This window comes from Apiospora aurea (assembly GCF_038362705.1).
Source record: "Apiospora aurea strain CBS 24483 chromosome Unknown utg000001l_segment0_segment0, whole genome shotgun sequence".
NCBI classification, from domain to species: Eukaryota; Fungi; Ascomycota; class Sordariomycetes; order Amphisphaeriales; family Apiosporaceae; genus Apiospora; species Apiospora aurea.
Window position 1 is genome coordinate 241,925 of NW_027117388.1, and position 18,039 is coordinate 259,963.

General features: G+C 53.6%; 8 protein-coding genes across 8 annotated transcripts; 5 read left to right on the forward strand and 3 right to left on the reverse strand.

The window, feature by feature from the left end:
* Positions 1-3,149: 3,149 nt before the first annotated feature.
* PG986_000094 (uncharacterized protein) lies at positions 3,150-4,311 on the reverse strand (the record flags this gene model as incomplete). Its single annotated transcript, XM_066836316.1, has 4 exons — positions 3,150-3,431; positions 3,513-3,650; positions 3,910-3,963; positions 4,291-4,311. 4 exons carry the CDS (start codon positions 4,309-4,311, stop codon positions 3,150-3,152), a joined length of 495 nt encoding a protein of 164 aa, XP_066705209.1.
* A 2,308-nt stretch (positions 4,312-6,619) lies between these two features.
* PG986_000095 (uncharacterized protein) lies at positions 6,620-6,918 on the forward strand (the record flags this gene model as incomplete). The annotated part of the gene is made up of 2 exons (XM_066836317.1): positions 6,620-6,706; positions 6,754-6,918. 2 exons carry the CDS (start codon positions 6,620-6,622, stop codon positions 6,916-6,918), a joined length of 252 nt encoding a protein of 83 aa, XP_066705210.1.
* A 1,184-nt stretch (positions 6,919-8,102) lies between these two features.
* Positions 8,103-10,405, reverse strand: PG986_000096 (uncharacterized protein; the record flags this gene model as incomplete). The annotated part of the gene is made up of 2 exons (XM_066836318.1): positions 8,103-9,251; positions 9,329-10,405. The coding sequence occupies 2 exons, from the start codon at positions 10,403-10,405 to the stop codon at positions 8,103-8,105; spliced, it is 2,226 nt and encodes a 741-aa protein (XP_066705211.1).
* Positions 10,406-11,867: 1,462 nt separating this feature from the next.
* On the forward strand, positions 11,868-12,050 carry PG986_000097 (uncharacterized protein; the record flags this gene model as incomplete). The annotated part of the gene is made up of 1 exon (XM_066836319.1): positions 11,868-12,050. One exon carries the CDS (start codon positions 11,868-11,870, stop codon positions 12,048-12,050), a length of 183 nt encoding a protein of 60 aa, XP_066705212.1.
* Positions 12,051-12,954: 904 nt separating this feature from the next.
* On the reverse strand, positions 12,955-13,437 carry PG986_000098 (uncharacterized protein; the record flags this gene model as incomplete). The annotated part of the gene is made up of 2 exons (XM_066836320.1): positions 12,955-13,352; positions 13,422-13,437. 2 exons carry the CDS (start codon positions 13,435-13,437, stop codon positions 12,955-12,957), a joined length of 414 nt encoding a protein of 137 aa, XP_066705213.1.
* An 860-nt stretch (positions 13,438-14,297) lies between these two features.
* Positions 14,298-15,494, forward strand: PG986_000099 (uncharacterized protein; the record flags this gene model as incomplete). Its single annotated transcript, XM_066836321.1, has 3 exons — positions 14,298-14,537; positions 14,647-15,390; positions 15,429-15,494. 3 exons carry the CDS (start codon positions 14,298-14,300, stop codon positions 15,492-15,494), a joined length of 1,050 nt encoding a protein of 349 aa, XP_066705214.1.
* Positions 15,495-15,859: 365 nt separating this feature from the next.
* Positions 15,860-16,282, forward strand: PG986_000100 (uncharacterized protein; the record flags this gene model as incomplete). The annotated part of the gene is made up of 1 exon (XM_066836322.1): positions 15,860-16,282. The coding sequence occupies one exon, from the start codon at positions 15,860-15,862 to the stop codon at positions 16,280-16,282; it is 423 nt and encodes a 140-aa protein (XP_066705215.1).
* A 388-nt stretch (positions 16,283-16,670) lies between these two features.
* Positions 16,671-17,857, forward strand: PG986_000101 (uncharacterized protein; the record flags this gene model as incomplete). The annotated part of the gene is made up of 4 exons (XM_066836323.1): positions 16,671-16,716; positions 16,843-17,072; positions 17,128-17,772; positions 17,819-17,857. 4 exons carry the CDS (start codon positions 16,671-16,673, stop codon positions 17,855-17,857), a joined length of 960 nt encoding a protein of 319 aa, XP_066705216.1.
* Between the last annotated feature and the right edge of the window lie 182 nt (positions 17,858-18,039).

The following is an 18,039-nucleotide window of genomic DNA, read 5'->3' on the forward strand; positions in this document are numbered from 1 at the left end:
CCGATGCTACGCCGAGATGTGAAGTTCCTCTGTCCTGCCGTCCCAGGCCACTCCCATGCAATGGCGGCCATTGGTGCTGATTTTCCGACCACACTCACACACACGCACACACGACCGTCACAACCATCATGGTCATGCAGCTGCGAAGCTAGCGCCGAATTCTCATAGATAGGGCCTGCAATCAAATGCCTGACGGATTAAGCCCAGGTTGCTGCTTGTACGACGCGATTGACAGCATGCATGTGGCAGGGTGTATGTATGGATCATGAATGATGCTTGCATTCTAGCTGTCTTTTGATGTAACTACTTTACATACTGTGTCTCTTTACTTGCCAGGAAGATACCACGCGATACATGTTCATTTGAATGCCCCAGTTCCATCGTTCCTACCGCATGGCACTTGCAGTGTTCTATCCCGTCATGTAGACCTATTGGTGCATGTCGGTAGTGGTTGGGCTCATCCTGGAACGACTTGACTCAGCAACGGCCAGCAGATGCCCTCGCGCTGAACAATGTTCGCTCAGTACCAAGGGGTAAGATTCGTAGGTAGCCTGAATGCGCACGAAGACGATTGAATATTGGAATATGTTTGGTGTTGGCGCTGGACTTAATTGAATATCGCTAGAAGGATTCCCCCAAGGTCAATGATTGGGGCAGCCACGTTTCGTATGAGTTGATGCTGCCACTGCTTGCTCTTTTGAATTGTTGGAGTGATCGCGGGAGGATCCGGGTGATTGACGATGTGCTGCAAGACGCTAGAGGAGGTGGTTGCTGAGACGTTTGGCCCAAACCAGTCCTGAATTTTCGCAATGGGCAGCATGTGATGCCTTCGTGGGAGACAATATTCTCATGGAATAGTCACGTGGAATAATCTTTTGGGATAATCTCGAGGATGACTTGGCCTCTGGTCGATGATGTTGTAGACAGCTGGTTCCGTCTTGCCTCACACCTTGGAAGGTTGTGTCTGGACCAGCGTCAGCGCGGTGAAACGGGTTTGGAAGCTAACGGGTGAGGACTTACTCATGGACAGACCTGGTTAATGGATACTGTAGCGAGACTTCAGTTGTCGGTCAAGGGTAAGATGCACATCTAGGTATCAGATATGCTGCGTTCGCCTTGTCGGTTCGTCGTGTGAGTTTGTGGTTCCAATATCTGCCCTACTTCCCTGATATATATATGGAAGCCACGGCATTCGACGCAATGAGGGAGAGTCTCACCGCCGCCTCAGTGAAAAGGAGTGTGTGCCTCGGTTCGTCCAGTTGACAAGAGGACTGTGTTTGCGTGTGAAAACGATGGAAGAGGAATGTTTGCCAACGATACAAGGTCTTCTGGATCGCTTGGAGGGTGAAGTGCCCACTGTGATGTAGTTGGAGAATGAAGAAGCTGACAGCCCTTGGTTTCTGAGTGTAGTCCGGGAGATGCTGAGTCTCTCGGCGATTATGATCAATGCTGGTCCCAAGGCGTTGATAGCTGAACTTGTAGGCACTCGTGAGGAACGTAGTAGCCCTTGACGGGTAGGCGGAGGTGGATGTTTTGTAAGTGACGCTGCAGATCGCTTGCGACTAAGATGGTGTATTTGGAGAAGACATCCCTTGGCTCTTGATTGGAGGTATGTTATGTTGGGTTGCGAGAGTGGTCGGATGACTTTGGAAAAGGCCAGCCTTGATGCTTTGACAGCTGTTGAAGAAGGCTCCATGTGTGTGAAGGCAGATGCTTGTGTAAGAAGACCCGTGAAGAAGAATACGTCTGACCCTTTGAGTATCAACGTTCAGTGTGAGTCTGCGATGATGATACCGAAGGCGAGTGCTAAGATGACACTGAATGTGTCGTTACCCCAAATAAAGAATATGGCCCTTGGTTTTTGCGTGGAGGTGTGTAGATGTGCCTATCCATGATTGTTCGCGTGGTTCTGGAGATGACTGTGTAGAAAATTTGCCCGATGTGATCTGGATGATTTGTTGATGAAGGTGCCCCTTGACCCTTGACGGATGGTTTGTAGAGGTGAGTGTGCAAGAGTGCTCGCGTGGTTTTGACGATGGCTGTGAAGAAGACTGCTGTGAAGAAGATTGTCGTGAAGAAGAGTGCCCCTGATGTACTGACGGCTGGATGGTGGTGGTATTGAAGAAGAAGAATGATTCTGCCGCTCTGGGAGATGTTGTATGTTTGTGATTTGGTAGAACAGAAGAGCTGGTTGACGTATGATGATAATATCTCATGCTGATGGCGCTGGAGGGATGATTCGCCGATGCGGCTTGTTTGGAGGTGGTTGGTTGCGATCAACAGCGTTGAGAGAGATGAAGAAGGTTTTGGTTGCCAGTTTCTATGCCTGTGAGGTGTAGACGCAGAAACGATTGGCCTTTGACTTCGAGAAGCGACGAGGGATCTCGGCCTCGTTGACGACGGTTGAATCAATGCCGGAAGCAGATGATGATTTGTGTGTTTGGAGGGCGTTTGTGAACAGCGCTCATGTCCCTTTTGTGTTTTTGTAGATGCATGATGGGCTGCAAAGATGATTTGGGTGGCCTTTTGGTGAAGCTTCTGGGTGGGAAGTTGGTTGTGTGTGACTGCAGCCGTTGAAGTAGGAGTATGAGCTGAGCCACTGGTTTCTTGCTGGGCTTTTTGTTTGGCTTGCTGGCTTGAGGCGTGGTGATATTTCTTGATTTTCCCTCCTCGGTGTTCGTGATGGTAGGAAGATCGAGAGTGCAAGCGATAGTTCTCGAGTACTCAGAAACAGAGGCCCGCGTGGTCGTAGCAACCGCCCTTTATGCCAGCCGGAGCTGACAACGGAGTTGCTTTGGCTTCGGCATGAATGGAACGTCTGAGACGGCCTGCCTACTGAGCCCGGACAGGGTGCATCCCCCCTTTCGGAGAGACGCCCAACCCACAATCTCCAGTGGCCCGGGCCCCAGTAGACGCTTCGGAGAGCGTCTACCGAGGGGACGGCGCTACGCCCATTGCAGGCTTTTTTCTTTTCTTCTAAAAAAATCAAACAAACACAATAGAAAAACCAGCCTTGAACAACCGAAAAAAAAAAAGAAAACCGACCTTGCCCTACCAAAAGAAAAAGAAACCGGAAAACCACCCTTTGCTGTTCTCGTCGTCGTCGTCTTCTTCTTCGTCTTCTTCTTCTTCGTCCTCCTCGTCATCAGTCACCTGACGACGGGTGGCGGCGCCGGAGGCCATCCGTGGCCACCCCGGCCAGGGGGCCAGAGGGATAGCCCCCGGGCCAGACGAAGGCGCACGAGGGCGGGCGGGGGCGGGCCGCGGGCGAACCAACCGACCACGACCATATGCAGCCAGAAAAGGCTGCTGGCGAACCAGCCGGGGGCAGGGGCAGGGGCCGGGGCGGTCACCGGGGGCGGCAGGGTGGCGGCGGCAGCGGCGGCCTCCTCGCGCCTCTTGGCCTTCTCCTCGGCCTTCTCGATGTCGTCCTATGGAACAGATCTCGTTAGTATAAAGTCTATAATTGATAATAAATGAGAAAGAAAGAGAAAAAGGAAAGTCTTATTTACTTCATCGAGGATGTCCGTATAGGCGGCGAACCGCCGGAACCATCGCCGCCGGAGCAGCTTCCTCCTCAACACCAAAAAGAAAAACACGACCCCTATGGCCGGCTTCTTCATTTCCGACCAAGTCCACCATCCCGACCACTGTGGCATACCCAACGCATTGGGCTCAGTGATCGAGGACGGCGTTGGCCAGTTAAGGACCAACGCCGTGGAGGTTTCAGTCAGTGTCGTTGTCTCGGTTTTAAACGAGACGCAGACATGAGAGAGAGAGGGGGGAGAGAGAGGGAGGGGGCGAGGACAACGATCGTCGTCGGCGCCAAGGGCTTGGATGTTTTATATATATACCCATGATTAGCATACGTTCTACTCGTGAAAGGGGGGAGCGATATGTTGGACTTACGTCTCCGGCATTGTTGCTGTTGTTGCTGTTGCTGTTGTCTGCTTTGAATGAACGCTGGGTCAGCACTGGATCGCCCTCCAAAGAGCCCCAAAAGCAGCAATACAAACTCACAAGATTTGAAAATCGAGAGGAAAAAAAAACGCAGGGAGCTTGAATATCAATGAGGACTATACAATGATCAGTACTCGAACACACAGCCGCTGCGCAACGATCTGTAGGAGAAACTCACACAACACACAACTTGGCCTGGAGAAAAGAGAGGAAAGGAAAGTCAGAATGGATCCAAGGCATCGCGTTCTAAATACACACGCTCCTCCCGATTCACAAACTGTGGGGCCCTACGCGACGAGGTTCTCGCGTGTCCATTCTCTACAGAGGTACATGCGTGGCTTCCATGGTCATACTGGGGGATACCTACATACAGCTTACTGGGATCATTCATATATATCATATACAGCTCGCGAAGTTACGGGTTATACTTGGTGAGCTCTAGGTAGCATCCAGAGCTCGAAGAGCGAGGCCATAGACTGTACAGCGTCGAGGTGTGCTGTACGTGAGCGTGGGATCTGTACCTGGCGTGAGTCCCACTTGGACATTTGATGCTGGAGGCAGCATGGTGCGGCCCCAAGTTCAATTAGGTCTGATTTATTTCATATTAGATATCTGTCTGGCCCGTTGGTTTTGTGGCAAACCCTTCAACATACTGGTTGGGTTACCCCTGAGTGCCGGACTGCACGGTATACCATAGGTACGTAGGAAGTCATGGGAGGAACGCTTGAGGCCAGCAAATTTGGGTCACAAGGTATTTCTCATATCCTAATTGGAATTCCATTCGAGTTGTTTGGGTTGACTGGCCGTGTTTCGTATCATCCCCACTAGGAGGCATCGATTCAACAGCCATCAACATGTAGGTTCGACCTCACATACATGTACACGTATAGCATCTTCGGGCCTCGTGTAGCAACTCGGTAGATTTCACTGATTTGATATATGCACATGTGTATTCGAATTATTGATCATTGATAGTCTCCTCTAGGCTGCCCTGTGTTTCGAAATATTTGTACCAGAGGACCATTCCATCAAAGATTGACGACTGATAGCTAGACATCACCAAACGCAACGTTTCCAACGCCATGATTTGCTCATATTAAGGTCTCTAGCGACATTGATATCGTCCATGGAGACGTGATTAGGGATCACTGACATTACTATCTCATGTGGAACGTCCCTGTTGTATCTGTGGCTTCAAATTTGGGGTTTATGATGGCGCTATTGGGCTTGGACCAACAGAAGCCAGCAAAGAAGAAAGAAGTAGTTATCTGTCAATGCGATAGGGATCACAATAGCAACGAGTGGAATTATGAGGCTGTTTGGCATTTGTCGGGACCGGTGGCCTCATGGAGCAACTCTGGGGGTGTTTCTTAGGGCCCACCACTACCACTTACACCTCTGTTCCGAGCGGTTCCTCCAGAGCAACAACACCAGTAGCGGCGGAGCCCAAATTGCAGCGAGAGAAGCACGCCGAAGCAGGAAGAGTTCTGTGCATTAGGCGGAGAAAATAAGTACCGAGAACTCCTTTGCCCCTGTCACCATTGTCATCACCATCACCATCACCGTTGGGTTTGCTCGGCTTTGAGTCACTTGCTTCTGCTGGCCTGCGCTGGTAGTTGCTGCAGGAGGCAGTGCCACTAAGGCGGGGAAGATTTCGGATCTGCTCTACGGGAGGAGGAAAGAGCTCTACATGCACTGCGCAATTGGACTTCGTGCTCCAGCAGTGTACCTGGAAGGCGAAGGTGCTCGCCAGCAGTAACACAATTGAGCTTAAATAAGTACATAGCGTACTGGCTTTTCGGGGGTAGATAGCTCAGAACCAGAATTCATCATCGTTCGCTCTTGGAATTGCTCTTTTCTTCAGGCAGGGAAATAAGCCAGGCAGGGGGGAAAGGAAAACCCAGAGGAGCGGGAGGAGGAGCGACTCTAAATGCCGCGGGCGTTGGGGAAACCCGGGTGCATCGGATCATCGGTGCCAGAACGTAATGCACTCCAAAGGGTTCGAGGGTCTGGATTTGTGGCCAGTGAAACAGCAACACTTGCATGGTGTCCAATACACGCTTAGCGGCACTGCAGAAACTTCCAAACATCTGGATGCATTTCGTTTGTATTCTCAGATTCACGACTATTTCGTGCTGGAGGTAGTGCACTATGAGCGATGTCACTTTGAGGTAGTTGATCCAAGCCTGCAGTTGGTCCGAATTTTGATTGATACCAGAGGCACTTACTTGTGAGGTACGCTGGATATCGAAGCTTCTGTTAGCCTCCGTCTCAATCACAGTTGCCCTCTCATACCGACTTCAACGTTGGCTTCGACACCTGCCTGCCCAACCCAAGCCGCTGCTATCCTTTTACCATGTTTGATTGATGGAATCCCCCACCACATGAGGATTACATGTACCTAGACGTATTAATCGTGCCTGCCGGCCATTGCCCGCTGATACCTGCTTTTAATTAAAGAGTTAATGTTAATGCGATGTGTTTAATGAAACGATATCGAGAAGATCGAGGGGAAGGCCAAGACGCACGAGGAGGCCGCTGCTGCCGCCCCCAGCCCGTCCTCGTGCGGCTTCTTCTGGCCCGAGGACTATTCCCCTGCCCCCCCGGCCGGGGTGCCGTCGAATGGCCTCCGGCGCCGCCACCCGTCGTCAGCCGAGTAATGACGAGGAGGACGAGGAAGAAGAATAGGAAGAAGACGCTCATCAAAGCAGACAACAGCTACAACAACAGCAACGATGCCGGAGACGTGAGTCCAACATATCGCTCCCTCTATTCATGTTCATGAGCATACAGCTGTGCTATTATGAGTATATTGATAGATCGTACGAGACACGGCCACCTACGACGGCCGTCACCTCATCACCCGCGATCACGACCACCACAGCCAACGCCTTCGCCCCCCCCAATCCGCACCACCCTCAAAGTGGTGCCCTACACAACGAAAACGAAGGCCTATAGCCTTCGATAGCTTCGACTTTAATTAATCCATCTTTCGTTGTTCTTTTATTTCGACCCTTCGCTTCGTGGGCGCCACAATTGGCAGCATCTCTGGATGCGAACCAGGGTCCGCACCGATGATACAATACCACAGTCTTCCTCTACACAATCATTGAAGCTCTTCAAACCCACGTCACATGCCTCTCCGTAAGCGTTTGGCGGTACGAACATCATGTGGGCGGCCGACGTTTGTCGATATTAACAAAGCTGGAGCAAGACCACTCCCGACGCGAGAAAGAAAAGATAGCGGTTATTAATTCTACACGGGGTCGAGCACCGCTATATCGGTGGGAACGTTCGTCGAGACGGCTCCGGGGTACACGTTTCCTTGGGAGTTATGAGACGTGGATGAGTGCGTGGTCTCGCGTGTTCTTTGGGGCAAAGAGGCCTCCTCTGTGCTGCGGAGGGTCTTCCGATGCTGCGAATGCCAGATGTCTATGGTGGAAGTGAGATTCTCGTTTTGTCGGATACTACCTGGCGGTTTTACGTGAGATTGGACGGGGGTAATGATCAGGGCCCACTAGGTAATCGATATTGCCGGTAATTAGGCATGAAACTCCCGAGTGGTAAAGGCCATGAATATAGTTGACTTATTTTAAAATAGGCCCACGGGCAGGATTTGTGTAGGCAATTAGGATACAGAGGGTCAAGAACAAAATCATCAGCCCGCCTGGCCAATATTCTCTCGAAATTAGCAGTACCACCGACACAATCAACCAACTCCTTAGGAGACGTCATGAGAATGAAGAATCATCTGCTTACATATTGTCGCGGTCACCTTGTCGAGGACATAGGCTTTAATCTGAGATACGAAGGAGGAATTTGCAATGCACGTTAGGTAAACATACATGTGCAAAGCCCAGATATCCAGGTCCCCAGATACCTGGCGTCCCCCTCGATGGGCCGCATGAGGAGAAAAATAGCGGTTCATTCTCTCCTATCCAAGTTTCCTACGCGGCTCCGTGACGATCGAGAATCCTCTAGATTCACATGGTGGGCCGGGTCCCCGACCAGCAAGAGAGAAAGGCTAACAACATACGGTATATATTTATTATAGCAGGTACATTACATACAAAGGGGCCTCTAGGGAATTAAGATATTATCGAGCTACATCCTATGCTGCCAGACCGCAAGGGATGGGAGCCTTAAACGGGGCCGCCGCAAGGGAGGGCAAACCGGAAGTTGTCGACAACCACGCCGGCCCCGGTCTTCTCGTTGCCTGACAGCGTGCATTGCAACGTGGTGGATGAGCCGCCGGCGGTGAAGCTGCTTGTCTGGTGGGCGACCACGTTCGTCGCGCCCAGCGTGTACGTAAAGGTCTTGACGCTGGAGCCGCTGGTGAACTTGCAAGCAAAGGCTGTATTGGTGAATTTTTGGGTGGGCATCAGGTCGAAGTTGAAGGTGTACGCCGCGTTCTTGGTGGTCGGGAACGTCTGCGAGATGGCCACGGACCTGGATAAAGTCATGGGAGAGTTGACAGTGGACAGTAGGACGGCCCTGCCGCTGTTGATGCCAGGGGTTACGTATGAATAATCTCCAGATATGGTCAGTGGGCTCGAGGTCTTGGTCCAGGGCGTGAGGTTGTCAGTTGTTGGCTCGAAGCCACCGTGCACGATGAGGTTGGCGGGGCAGGTCGTGGTCGACACGACGGTAGTCGTGGCCGTCTGCGACACGGTCTGGGTCAAGGTGGCGTTGACCGTCTGGGTCACATGCAGGGTGGTGGTGGCGCCGAAGTAGCTGGTCATGGTCACGGGCACGGTGGTGGGCACGACAACAGTCACGGTGGTCGAGGAGGTTTCCTGGACGGTGGTTTCAGTGTTGGTGATCGCGGTCGTGGTGGTGTCGGTGACGACGCCTGTGGTCGCGGTCGTGACAGCCAAGGTCGTGTCCGTGGTCGTCTTGGCGGTAGTCAGAACAGTGCTGACCAGGGTCGAGGTGCCTTCGATCAAGGTGAAGTCAATGTCGGTCGCGGTGGTGGTGGCCTGGCTGGTTTCGGTAGCAGTCGCAGTCACGTCGACGACGACGACCGTGGTGATGTACGTGGTCGCCAGGTTGGTGACGTCGCCGCTCACGATGGTGGTGGGGTTGGCAGTCACGGTGACGGTCAGGGGCTGGTGGAAGGTGACGACGCTCAGCGCGGTGGTAGTGCCGACAGTGTCCACTGTGACGGTCTCGACGACACCCGAGACGGTGGAGACGACGCCGTTGACGGTGGTGACGAGGTCAGTGTAGATCTCAGTGACATAGACGGTAGCCTTAGGGGGCTCGATGTATGTCGTGTTGGTAACCGTAACCTGTGTTATGAAAGTTTACGCATCAGTAGCCGTTTTCTCTGTAATGGCAATGGGAAGGGGGTGTGGGGTGAACCTACGGTGGATGCGGAGCCAACCTCGGTGGTGTAGACGGTCTGGGCTGAGACCGAAGAAGACGAAGTCTGCAGCTTCGAGCAGGCACTGGACAGCTTGTCGGCGGGAACCGAGGCCAAAGCTGACGGGGTGGAGAGGACAGACGCGGCCAGGGAAGTGGCGACGGAGCGCTTGATGGGGACGATGGTCGTGAACGTAGTGGTGGGCTTGGTCACGACTTGGGTAGTCTTGCTGGTGTAGCCGGTGGTGGTGATGGTGTTGTCGGTGGTAGTGCCCGTTCTGGTGGTTGTGGTCACGTCGGTTTGGCCGCCGTAAATGTAGGTGGTAGTCACAGCGGTTTGCAGGGACGTCTCGACCGTCGTATCCGTGGCCGTGGCCGCGATGGTGCTGGTGGCGGTGGCCGTGTCGGTGTTGGTGAAGCTGAGAGTGACGAACTCGACGACGACGTTGGTCACGGTGTCGGTGACAACCTCGGTCTTGGTGTCGGTCACAAACTTGGTATTGAACAGGGAGACAGTGTCTGTGACGCGTTGGGTACCGGTCTCGGTGATGGTAACAACGGCCGTGGACACGGCGGTCGACTGCTCAGTCTCGATGCTCTCCACGGTGCTGTAGATGGTGTTGGTCAGGTAGCCGGTCACGAAGCTGGTAACAGTGGAAAAGGCCGAGTCGTAGACTCCGGTGATGACCTCCTCCTCCTTGGTGACGGTCGATTGGACCGTGACGGTGAAGGGATCAGCCGACAGGGTGGTGTAGGCGGTGGAGAAGACGGTGACGTCGCCGCTGATGCGGCTGGTGACGGTCTGGGTGGGCTCCTCGGCATCGGTAGCCTGGGTCTGGGTGACGACCTCGGTGGTGAGGACGGTGACGGGCTCGACGGGAGAGGTGGCAGTCAGGGTGACGACCTCGGGGGTTTCACCGAGGAAGGCAGAGCAGAAGTCGCCGGCGTCGGGCAGGTTCTTGAGGATCTCGGTGACGGGGTCCTTGGCCTTGCACGACTTGCCGGTGGCCGTCTGTCGCTTGTGGTGCGAAGGGGCAGCAAGGGCACTCGCCGCCAGCGAGAGCAGGAGAACTCCCTGCATCTTGGGGGGGTAAAATGAGTGACTGGGAAAAGGACGATGAAACGAGTGTACTGATCAAGTGCGATGGACCGTGGCAGCAGACTCTCGAGGATGCCGGCGACTCGGCTCAATATATAACACATTTCGGCTTCCAGGTCGGTGGTAGGCAGGGCATTATACACGACCGATGCAGGGGGAAATTGGCCATCACTCGCCCTGTCCAAGCCAAGGAATCTAGATGCTCCTGGCCTGGCCGGCCACTTGCAGTCTGCCTCCATCGTTTTCCTCCAGCTCCGAACGCGTGGGGATGGGACCATGGGGCGGGCAAAAGCACGGCGGTTGGGGCGATGTGGACGATGGGGACGCTGTATGTAGCACTTGCACTTGTCGGCGCTAGGTGCCGCTAGCCGCATTCAGCCAAGACGAGAGGCGGCGCCCAGGAACAGCAATTGCCAAGTGCAACCGCTGCAGCGGACAGCCAATCGGCAGCCTGCAAACCCTGCAAAACCGGAACTATTGCCCCAAGCCCAAAATGAAATGAGTCCTCCTTCTGGCCTGGCGCTTCAGCCGTTCAGCTTGCATCTTGCCTGCCCGACGGCGCCTTTCCCTCGACTACCTGCCTATAGTCTAGACCAACAACAACAGCAACAACGCTGCACTGCATGCACGAACGAAATTCCGCGGCTGCTGCACTTCGCTGGAGGCCACTTGCGACTCAGCTCCCACGAAGCTGGACTATAATTACCTCCCAGGTGCCCGCTAGCCAGTCCCAAACGCCCGCGCCGGCCACGATGCCCCGATACGGTGAGCGGCGCAGTCACTATTCGCCCTAGACTATGGCGTAGATGTAAGCATATCCTCCTATCAATGAAATTTACATGGGTGCGTTGGTGGTAAAATGCTTGATATCTTGGCTCGTTGAAGCCTGTCCGTTACCAATTAGGTAATCAGTTTCCCATCACCAGCCAACGACACTAAGGTAGTGGATCTTCGGGATGCAACCGAAGATTGACACCAGGCTAGGCCAGGGGGACAGGGGAACTGGGGAACAACACACGTTTCTTTTACTCGCTGAACCCTTGCTGCACCCCACGCAACCAAGCTGTCGGAATAAAACGCACGTGTAAACAAGCGAGCAGAACGAGGACCCCTGAACCGTCTCCGCTTTCCGCTGCAAAAGAAAAGCGACATCTGATAATATTAGGCATGTATCGGGTTTCCCAAACGGGTTATGCAATATATTGGCGTGCAAATAACCACAAAAATGGAAATTGGTGGCGGTTCTCTTCAGCGTCGCCAGCCGTCACGCGGCTGTTTGCATCCAGACCCCTGACTATGTCGTGATGGTAGGGACTAAACGATTTGCTTGTTCTATAACAAGCGCTCGCCGTCGCATATCTCATCCCATCGCATAAATATCACCACTTCCAACACCACGACGGCTTTGTCGCATCATGTTTGTATGACTTTCATCGAGGCCAAAATGGCGCTGTTCGACTATGCAGCTCTCGCCCGCAAGCAGCTCCTTTTGACCGCATTGCTCTTTTTCCGCGCTAGCATCTGTCGCGGTGGCATTATCAACGCACGTTGTCAGCGGACTCGGACCTTCCACGCTGTCCAAATCCAGGGCGGCGACCTCTGCCTGCCCATGTTCCTCGCCCCTTAGCTTATGCTGTCCCACTTACACAGGATACAATTCGGCCACAACCGCGCTGTCTTGGCCATCGGCTCCGTTGCACGGCCTTTGTAGCTGAACTAATGGTTAATCGTGTTATGTCGACCGTCGGTGAATATCCGGCATCAGTATTGCCCCCTGAGTGCTGACCATCCTCCCTCACCTCGCGGATTTCTTACACGAGAAACACTCCGTGGTATGTTCTCGCTTGCTTCTGCTGGCGGGCGCCGGTATGAGTCGAAAAGCAAAAGAAGCGCTCGCTCTGGCGTCGTAAATAAGAGTGGGTGGCACCATCGTTATTTTAACCGCTGCCATCCTTGTGCCCGGCGCGGGCTTTCCCATTGTGATTGGCTTTTGCACCAGAAATTTCGCTATCTTCTCAGCGGCGGCCGTTTTGAACAGCCAATTCGAAAGGCGTGTCCCACCACCGCGCTATTTGCTTGCTTGTTTCGCTGTTTTTGTGACAGATGCGTGCTACTTAATCTAAACAACGCTCTCGTTGACTCACAATCCCGGAAACATTCACGTGAAGGTTTGCCACCCTCGCTTTCCACCATGCACAAACGTTCCATGACTGCATCTACAAGTGTGGAAATTCAAGGGCAGCCTGAAGGGAGGCTCAGACGGAGTAGTCCAGCAGACTGGTTTGGTTATGTGCCACCTTTATGAGCTTGCACGTATTACTCAGTCTACTAGAATATCTATGAGACTGTTGATATGCTTGCAATCACCTGGTCTTTGGTGCTTGAGTAGGGAATGACTCAACCATGTCATCATTCAGTTAGACGACAAAAGCAGAACGCGTTAGTCTTGGAGTTGAAGATGGCGAGGGCGGGATCTCGGTTTTTATTCGTACAAATATACCGCATGTCCTTCTATATATGATCCGCTGTGGTCACAGATCCCCGCGCAGTGCTTTCCTTAAGCCCCCTCCGCGCGTGTGGAGGTGGCCACGGCCATTGGTCACAGTAGCAAGAGTTGTATCCTCCCAACTCCCCCCTTCTTCTCTGCCGCGCACTACTGCTGCTGCTAGTGGTGGTTCCTCCGCTGTGGCGAGACCCGGCGCAGTGGTGTTAATGGCGAGTACGGTAGGGGTAGGGGCCGTGTCGTCGTCATCAGCAGCCGATGTTACGAAAACCGGATATATACCGTAAGGGAAGGTGGGCGGGCGGTTGGTGCCGGTCCAGGGCCAGCACGAGGGCAGGAGGGACTCGTAAGCGTCTCCAATCTTCGGGGTCTTGGTGGTGGCGGCGGCGGCGGCGAAGACCACTAGCAAGAGGGGTGTCTCGCAATCTTTTAGATAACCAGATTTGGCACCGAAATTTTGATCACCATAATAGCTATAGACCTAGTCTTTAATACCCTTCTCTTGGGACATGTTACAAGATCACCGCTCAAGGGCGGGAAATATATTAAACCCAATATCCCTTCGTACAGTATCAAAGACGGCAACCAACTCGGTACGTGGTAGGATACATTCCTTCCGGCTTGGAAGGTCATTGTACGCCGAAAGGGGAGGACAGGGGTCACAAATACAGCGTTAGCCACTCACGGCGCTTTCAGAGTCTTTGCACTTAGTCGGCTTTTCTACAACAGTGACGTTGCATTCCATCTTCTCATCTACCGCCCAGTCACCCAGTCTATTCCTATAATAGGGAAATCATACGGCTATGGGAAGGAGCACGGAACGGCATCGAATGCACAGGTGGCAGACATCACACCCCATCGTGGATGAGTCAGCAATCATTTTGCAACCGACAGAGTGTTCTTGACTACAAGAACTTCAACCCAGGATCTGGACCAACCACCCCTGCCTATTGAAAATTTTGCCAAAAGCCCCTAATGGGTGAACCCCTGGTGAGGTCTCGGTGAAGATATTCATTTTTATATATAAATCTCATTGTACCTTACTATAGTGCACGCCTAAATAATAAAGATACATAGTTGCTTCTGAACGTCCAAGGAGCTGGCTTGTGCCATAGGCCTGCTCTGATGTACACTGATACCACTTCCGGCTGGTTGCATTCAATTTCCGGTTTGGCCACAAACACACCAAACACGAATTTCACATTCTGAGCAGCCTGCCAAGAAGAAAATCAGGCTCAGCTCATAATTCACTGTGCCCAACCCACCTTCTTTTTTGCTTCCTCAATCCCTTCACATGGAAGGAATCTCAACCGAAGCGCTTTTCACTTCTTTTCCCACGTATCCCCTTCGGCAACTGCGCAATCCGCAAGTATGCCCTATCAGATGAGCCAGGCTCCGCCTGGAACCCCAGAAGAGGTTACCATTGAATACCTTCTGGCAAAGCCAAATGAGAAGATGGACCAAAAGACTCTTGGGGAGCTGTCGGACCAGCAGAGGTCCGCCACCGGTCATGTGCAGCTCGCAAAGCGCTGCACACGGATTCCCGGCGATCCGTTTGGCCTGTATGCGGCTTGGGCAGGTAACGTCAGCCACGCGAGCGACGACCGCATGGTACTTGCCACCCGCCCCTCTTTCTAACCTTAGTACTAGCGAATGGGCTGACATGTTTGCGTAGCTGGACATCATGCCGGCGTTGTACCAACAGATCCTCTCTTCTCAGCCGTTGCCATCCTCGCGCCGGGACGCGGTCCAGCATTTCCTCGCCAAGGTTCCAAACACGGAGGCTCACGGACTGGCCACCGAGTCAGCAGATTGCGGAACCATCGATGTGGTTGAAGACAATGACGAGGAGATCGTTATCGATTTTAAGATCGAATCGCTCAGTGTCAGACTCATGCAATGCAAAGACCTGAATTTGGTGCAAAAAAGGCCTTTCGAGGGCATCAAACGATGCCGCGATGCGCTGAACGCAGCCAAGGATGCCTTCGACGAACCACACATGAGCATACAGATCCAGCAGGTCGTCATGGCTCGTCGTTTGCTCCGACTCGAAGGTAGCCTCAACCCTGCCGTGTCCGCAATTCCCATTGACGACAGCAAGAGACGAGACCAAGTCCTCGGCGATTTACGGTCGGAGGCGCGGGAGGAGTACTGGTTGCACTCGACTAAGCCCCAGCGACACCTCCTGAGACACAATGTGGTGATGCTTCATAGTCCCGATGTCCAGCGACTGGTCGATATCATCCAAGCCCACTGGCCCCGAGAGTGGAACAACGGTCGCTACGACGTCGACTTCTTCTACCACTACCTCGCCGACAAGACCGCGGCGGAGCAGGTCTGGGAGCTGGTGGATGTGGACTTGTTCGACGTGACGGACTGCAATCGGCGCGTCGTCTTCGCCAACCTGGAGAACGCCACAGGCCTCGTCTTCGACGACGACCTTGCGCAGAGGCTCGCCGATACCGTCGATATGTACTCCTACTTCACCCCGGGTTTTGCCAGTCCGTGCTGGGCCGCTGCGGCGACGTCGTCCGCTTCCTGCTCCAGAACCTGGACCCGGAGCTGTAAACCCTCTACCGCTCGGTGCACGGAAATCTACCTGGGCAGCATCGCCTGGACACGACTGACGACGATTTCCTCAGCCTCTTTGCGGTGGGCATCAACGGCTACACGCAGCGGCACCGAGATACAAACGACCTCGCCGGCGGGATGGCTGGGTTGGTGACCTTGGGGAGCTATACAGGTAAGCAGCCCCTCACGTACCCGTTGATACTTACCCATCACTGCTGTCTGCTGCATATCTGGATTTGCATAGTTCCCGTGGCTGACCCATATTGATTTTCATCTCTCCAGGAGGCAATCTCTGCATACCGCAACTGGGATGCCGAGTCCGATATGCCCCGGGAGCCTGCGCCATCTTACGAGGGGACAAGATGGATCACCTGGTCACCGATTACTCGGGCCCGCGGTACTTTGTAATCGGCACCCACCACGAGAGCATGAGACGCCACGCGATGCGAAAGCTGCGAGAAATGGAAGCGGCGAGAGAACAAGCACACCGGGAAAACGAAGAGAAAAAGGACCAGGAACAGGAAAAAGAGGCGACGAACTCCGCCTCCTCACGACTGCCGGAGAAGCCCGACCCGTTTGCTCCCGCAGACTGCCGCGCCCATGACGAAACCACTCCGGACGACGGCCTCGTCGCCGGCGTCTTTGTCGAAACACCCTGCGTCAATCCCGGGTGCGACGACGACGACGAGGAAGTGGCGAACCGCAGATGGACAAACGAGGAGCTGCACGAGGCGGGGGCCCTGCCTATGCACGATGAGTCAAGCAATGACTCCAGTTACTCCTGAGAGCGCGACGAGTCCCGCATCGCAGCTCAAGAGAAATGCTGCAATGAGACACATGTAGACTGGGATGTAGTTACATATAGAATCTCGTCATGGGAAGATAATTTTTTTATGTATTCAAGTCCGCTGGATTATGCCTCAGCGCTTGAACAATTTCAACTATGATAAGAACAACGCGACGGGACAGCGCCCACCTTAAGGCAGACAACTCGGCTCCGAGGCACTCCCTGGTCAGGAAACACCGACCCACAGCATTAATTACTCGCTGTGCCGCACGGTCTATGATGAGCTGCCTCCTGAAAGACGTAGCACGACCGGCAGGGAGGACTTCCTCAGCTTGTGCGCTCTGGGGATCAACGGGTACACCTAGAGGCACAAGGACACCAACGATATGGCTGGATGGTTCGCGGGCCTCATCGCGGTGGGTGATTACACAGGTAAGTAAACTAAAACCCATTCGTACCCGCCTTATCTACCACCCTTTTTCGAAATCTTGTACCGGAGTAGCGTTTCCCAAAAACACTATGAAATTGACGCTGACAAGATCCCTCAACACGTTGTAGGCGGACACCTTTGCATTCCCGATTTGGGAATCAAGGTCCCATACGCCCCGGGCGCCTGCACCATCATCCGCGGCGACAAGATGGACCATCTCGTGACAGACTTCTCCGGCCCGAGGTACTTCGTCATCGGGACGAGCCACGAAGCCGTGAAGAAATACGCTCTGCGACAGATGGCCCAGCGTGAGGCCCAATCGAAGCTCTTCGACAAAACATCCAGGCTTAGCCACAATGTCGGAACCAGCAGCCCCCGTCCAACCCTCAATGGAGGCATCATTACCCTACCAGCCTTTGAACCGCGAGATGAACGAGATCCGCCTCTTCGACCTGTCCCCAGGCACAGACGGCGACCCGATCACTGGCAGGCTACTGGTCGTCTCGCTGGACCGCAAGCCCAGATTCGATGCGCTCAGCTATGTCTGGGGCGCCCCGGAGCCGCAGACAGTCATCCTGCTGCGAAGTGACCATTCCATCTCGATCGGTCCGAGCCTCCATCTTGCCTTGCCAGATCTGAGGCGCAGATGGCGCCCGCTGACATTGTGGGCCGATGCGCTATGTATCAATCAACATGACGACGAGGAGAAGGCCCACCAAGTTCCCCTGATGAGCAGGATCTTCAGGGTGACGAGAATGATGAAGGCCTGGCTGAATCATGAAATCGATCCCAATTGCCCTGCGCTGCGAGCTTTACCATGGCTGGTCGAAAATGGATACTACAATAGAAAGGTCCAGGCCACCCCATGCTGGTCAAACACCATAAAACGTCGCCTACACATGCTGCAAGAATTAGAATCGCACGATTGGAACTTCTGGGAACCAGCCTCGGACATCTTGGAAAATGAGTACTGGTCTAGACTCTGGATACAACAGGAACTCGACATTTCCCGCAAAGTCAACTTTCATATTCGCAAAACCGAGATCGCGGGGCAACATGTTTTTCGCTTTCGCGATAATTTAAAGCTCTCTTGGATGTATAAAGGTTTACCGGACGCAGATCATCCTGGTCGTTATCTACTAGTCGGTTACACCTTGCTTTTACGCCGAAAGGACCCAGCTGTCAAAAGGGTCAGACGCCATGAGTCGAATCTCCATTTGATCTCTCTGGTGGGAGATTCGCGCGGCTTCCAATCTTCTAATCAACGGGACATGGTCTACGGCTGTCTTGCGCTTGCCAATCGGCATGGAATTAGTACGTTGAGA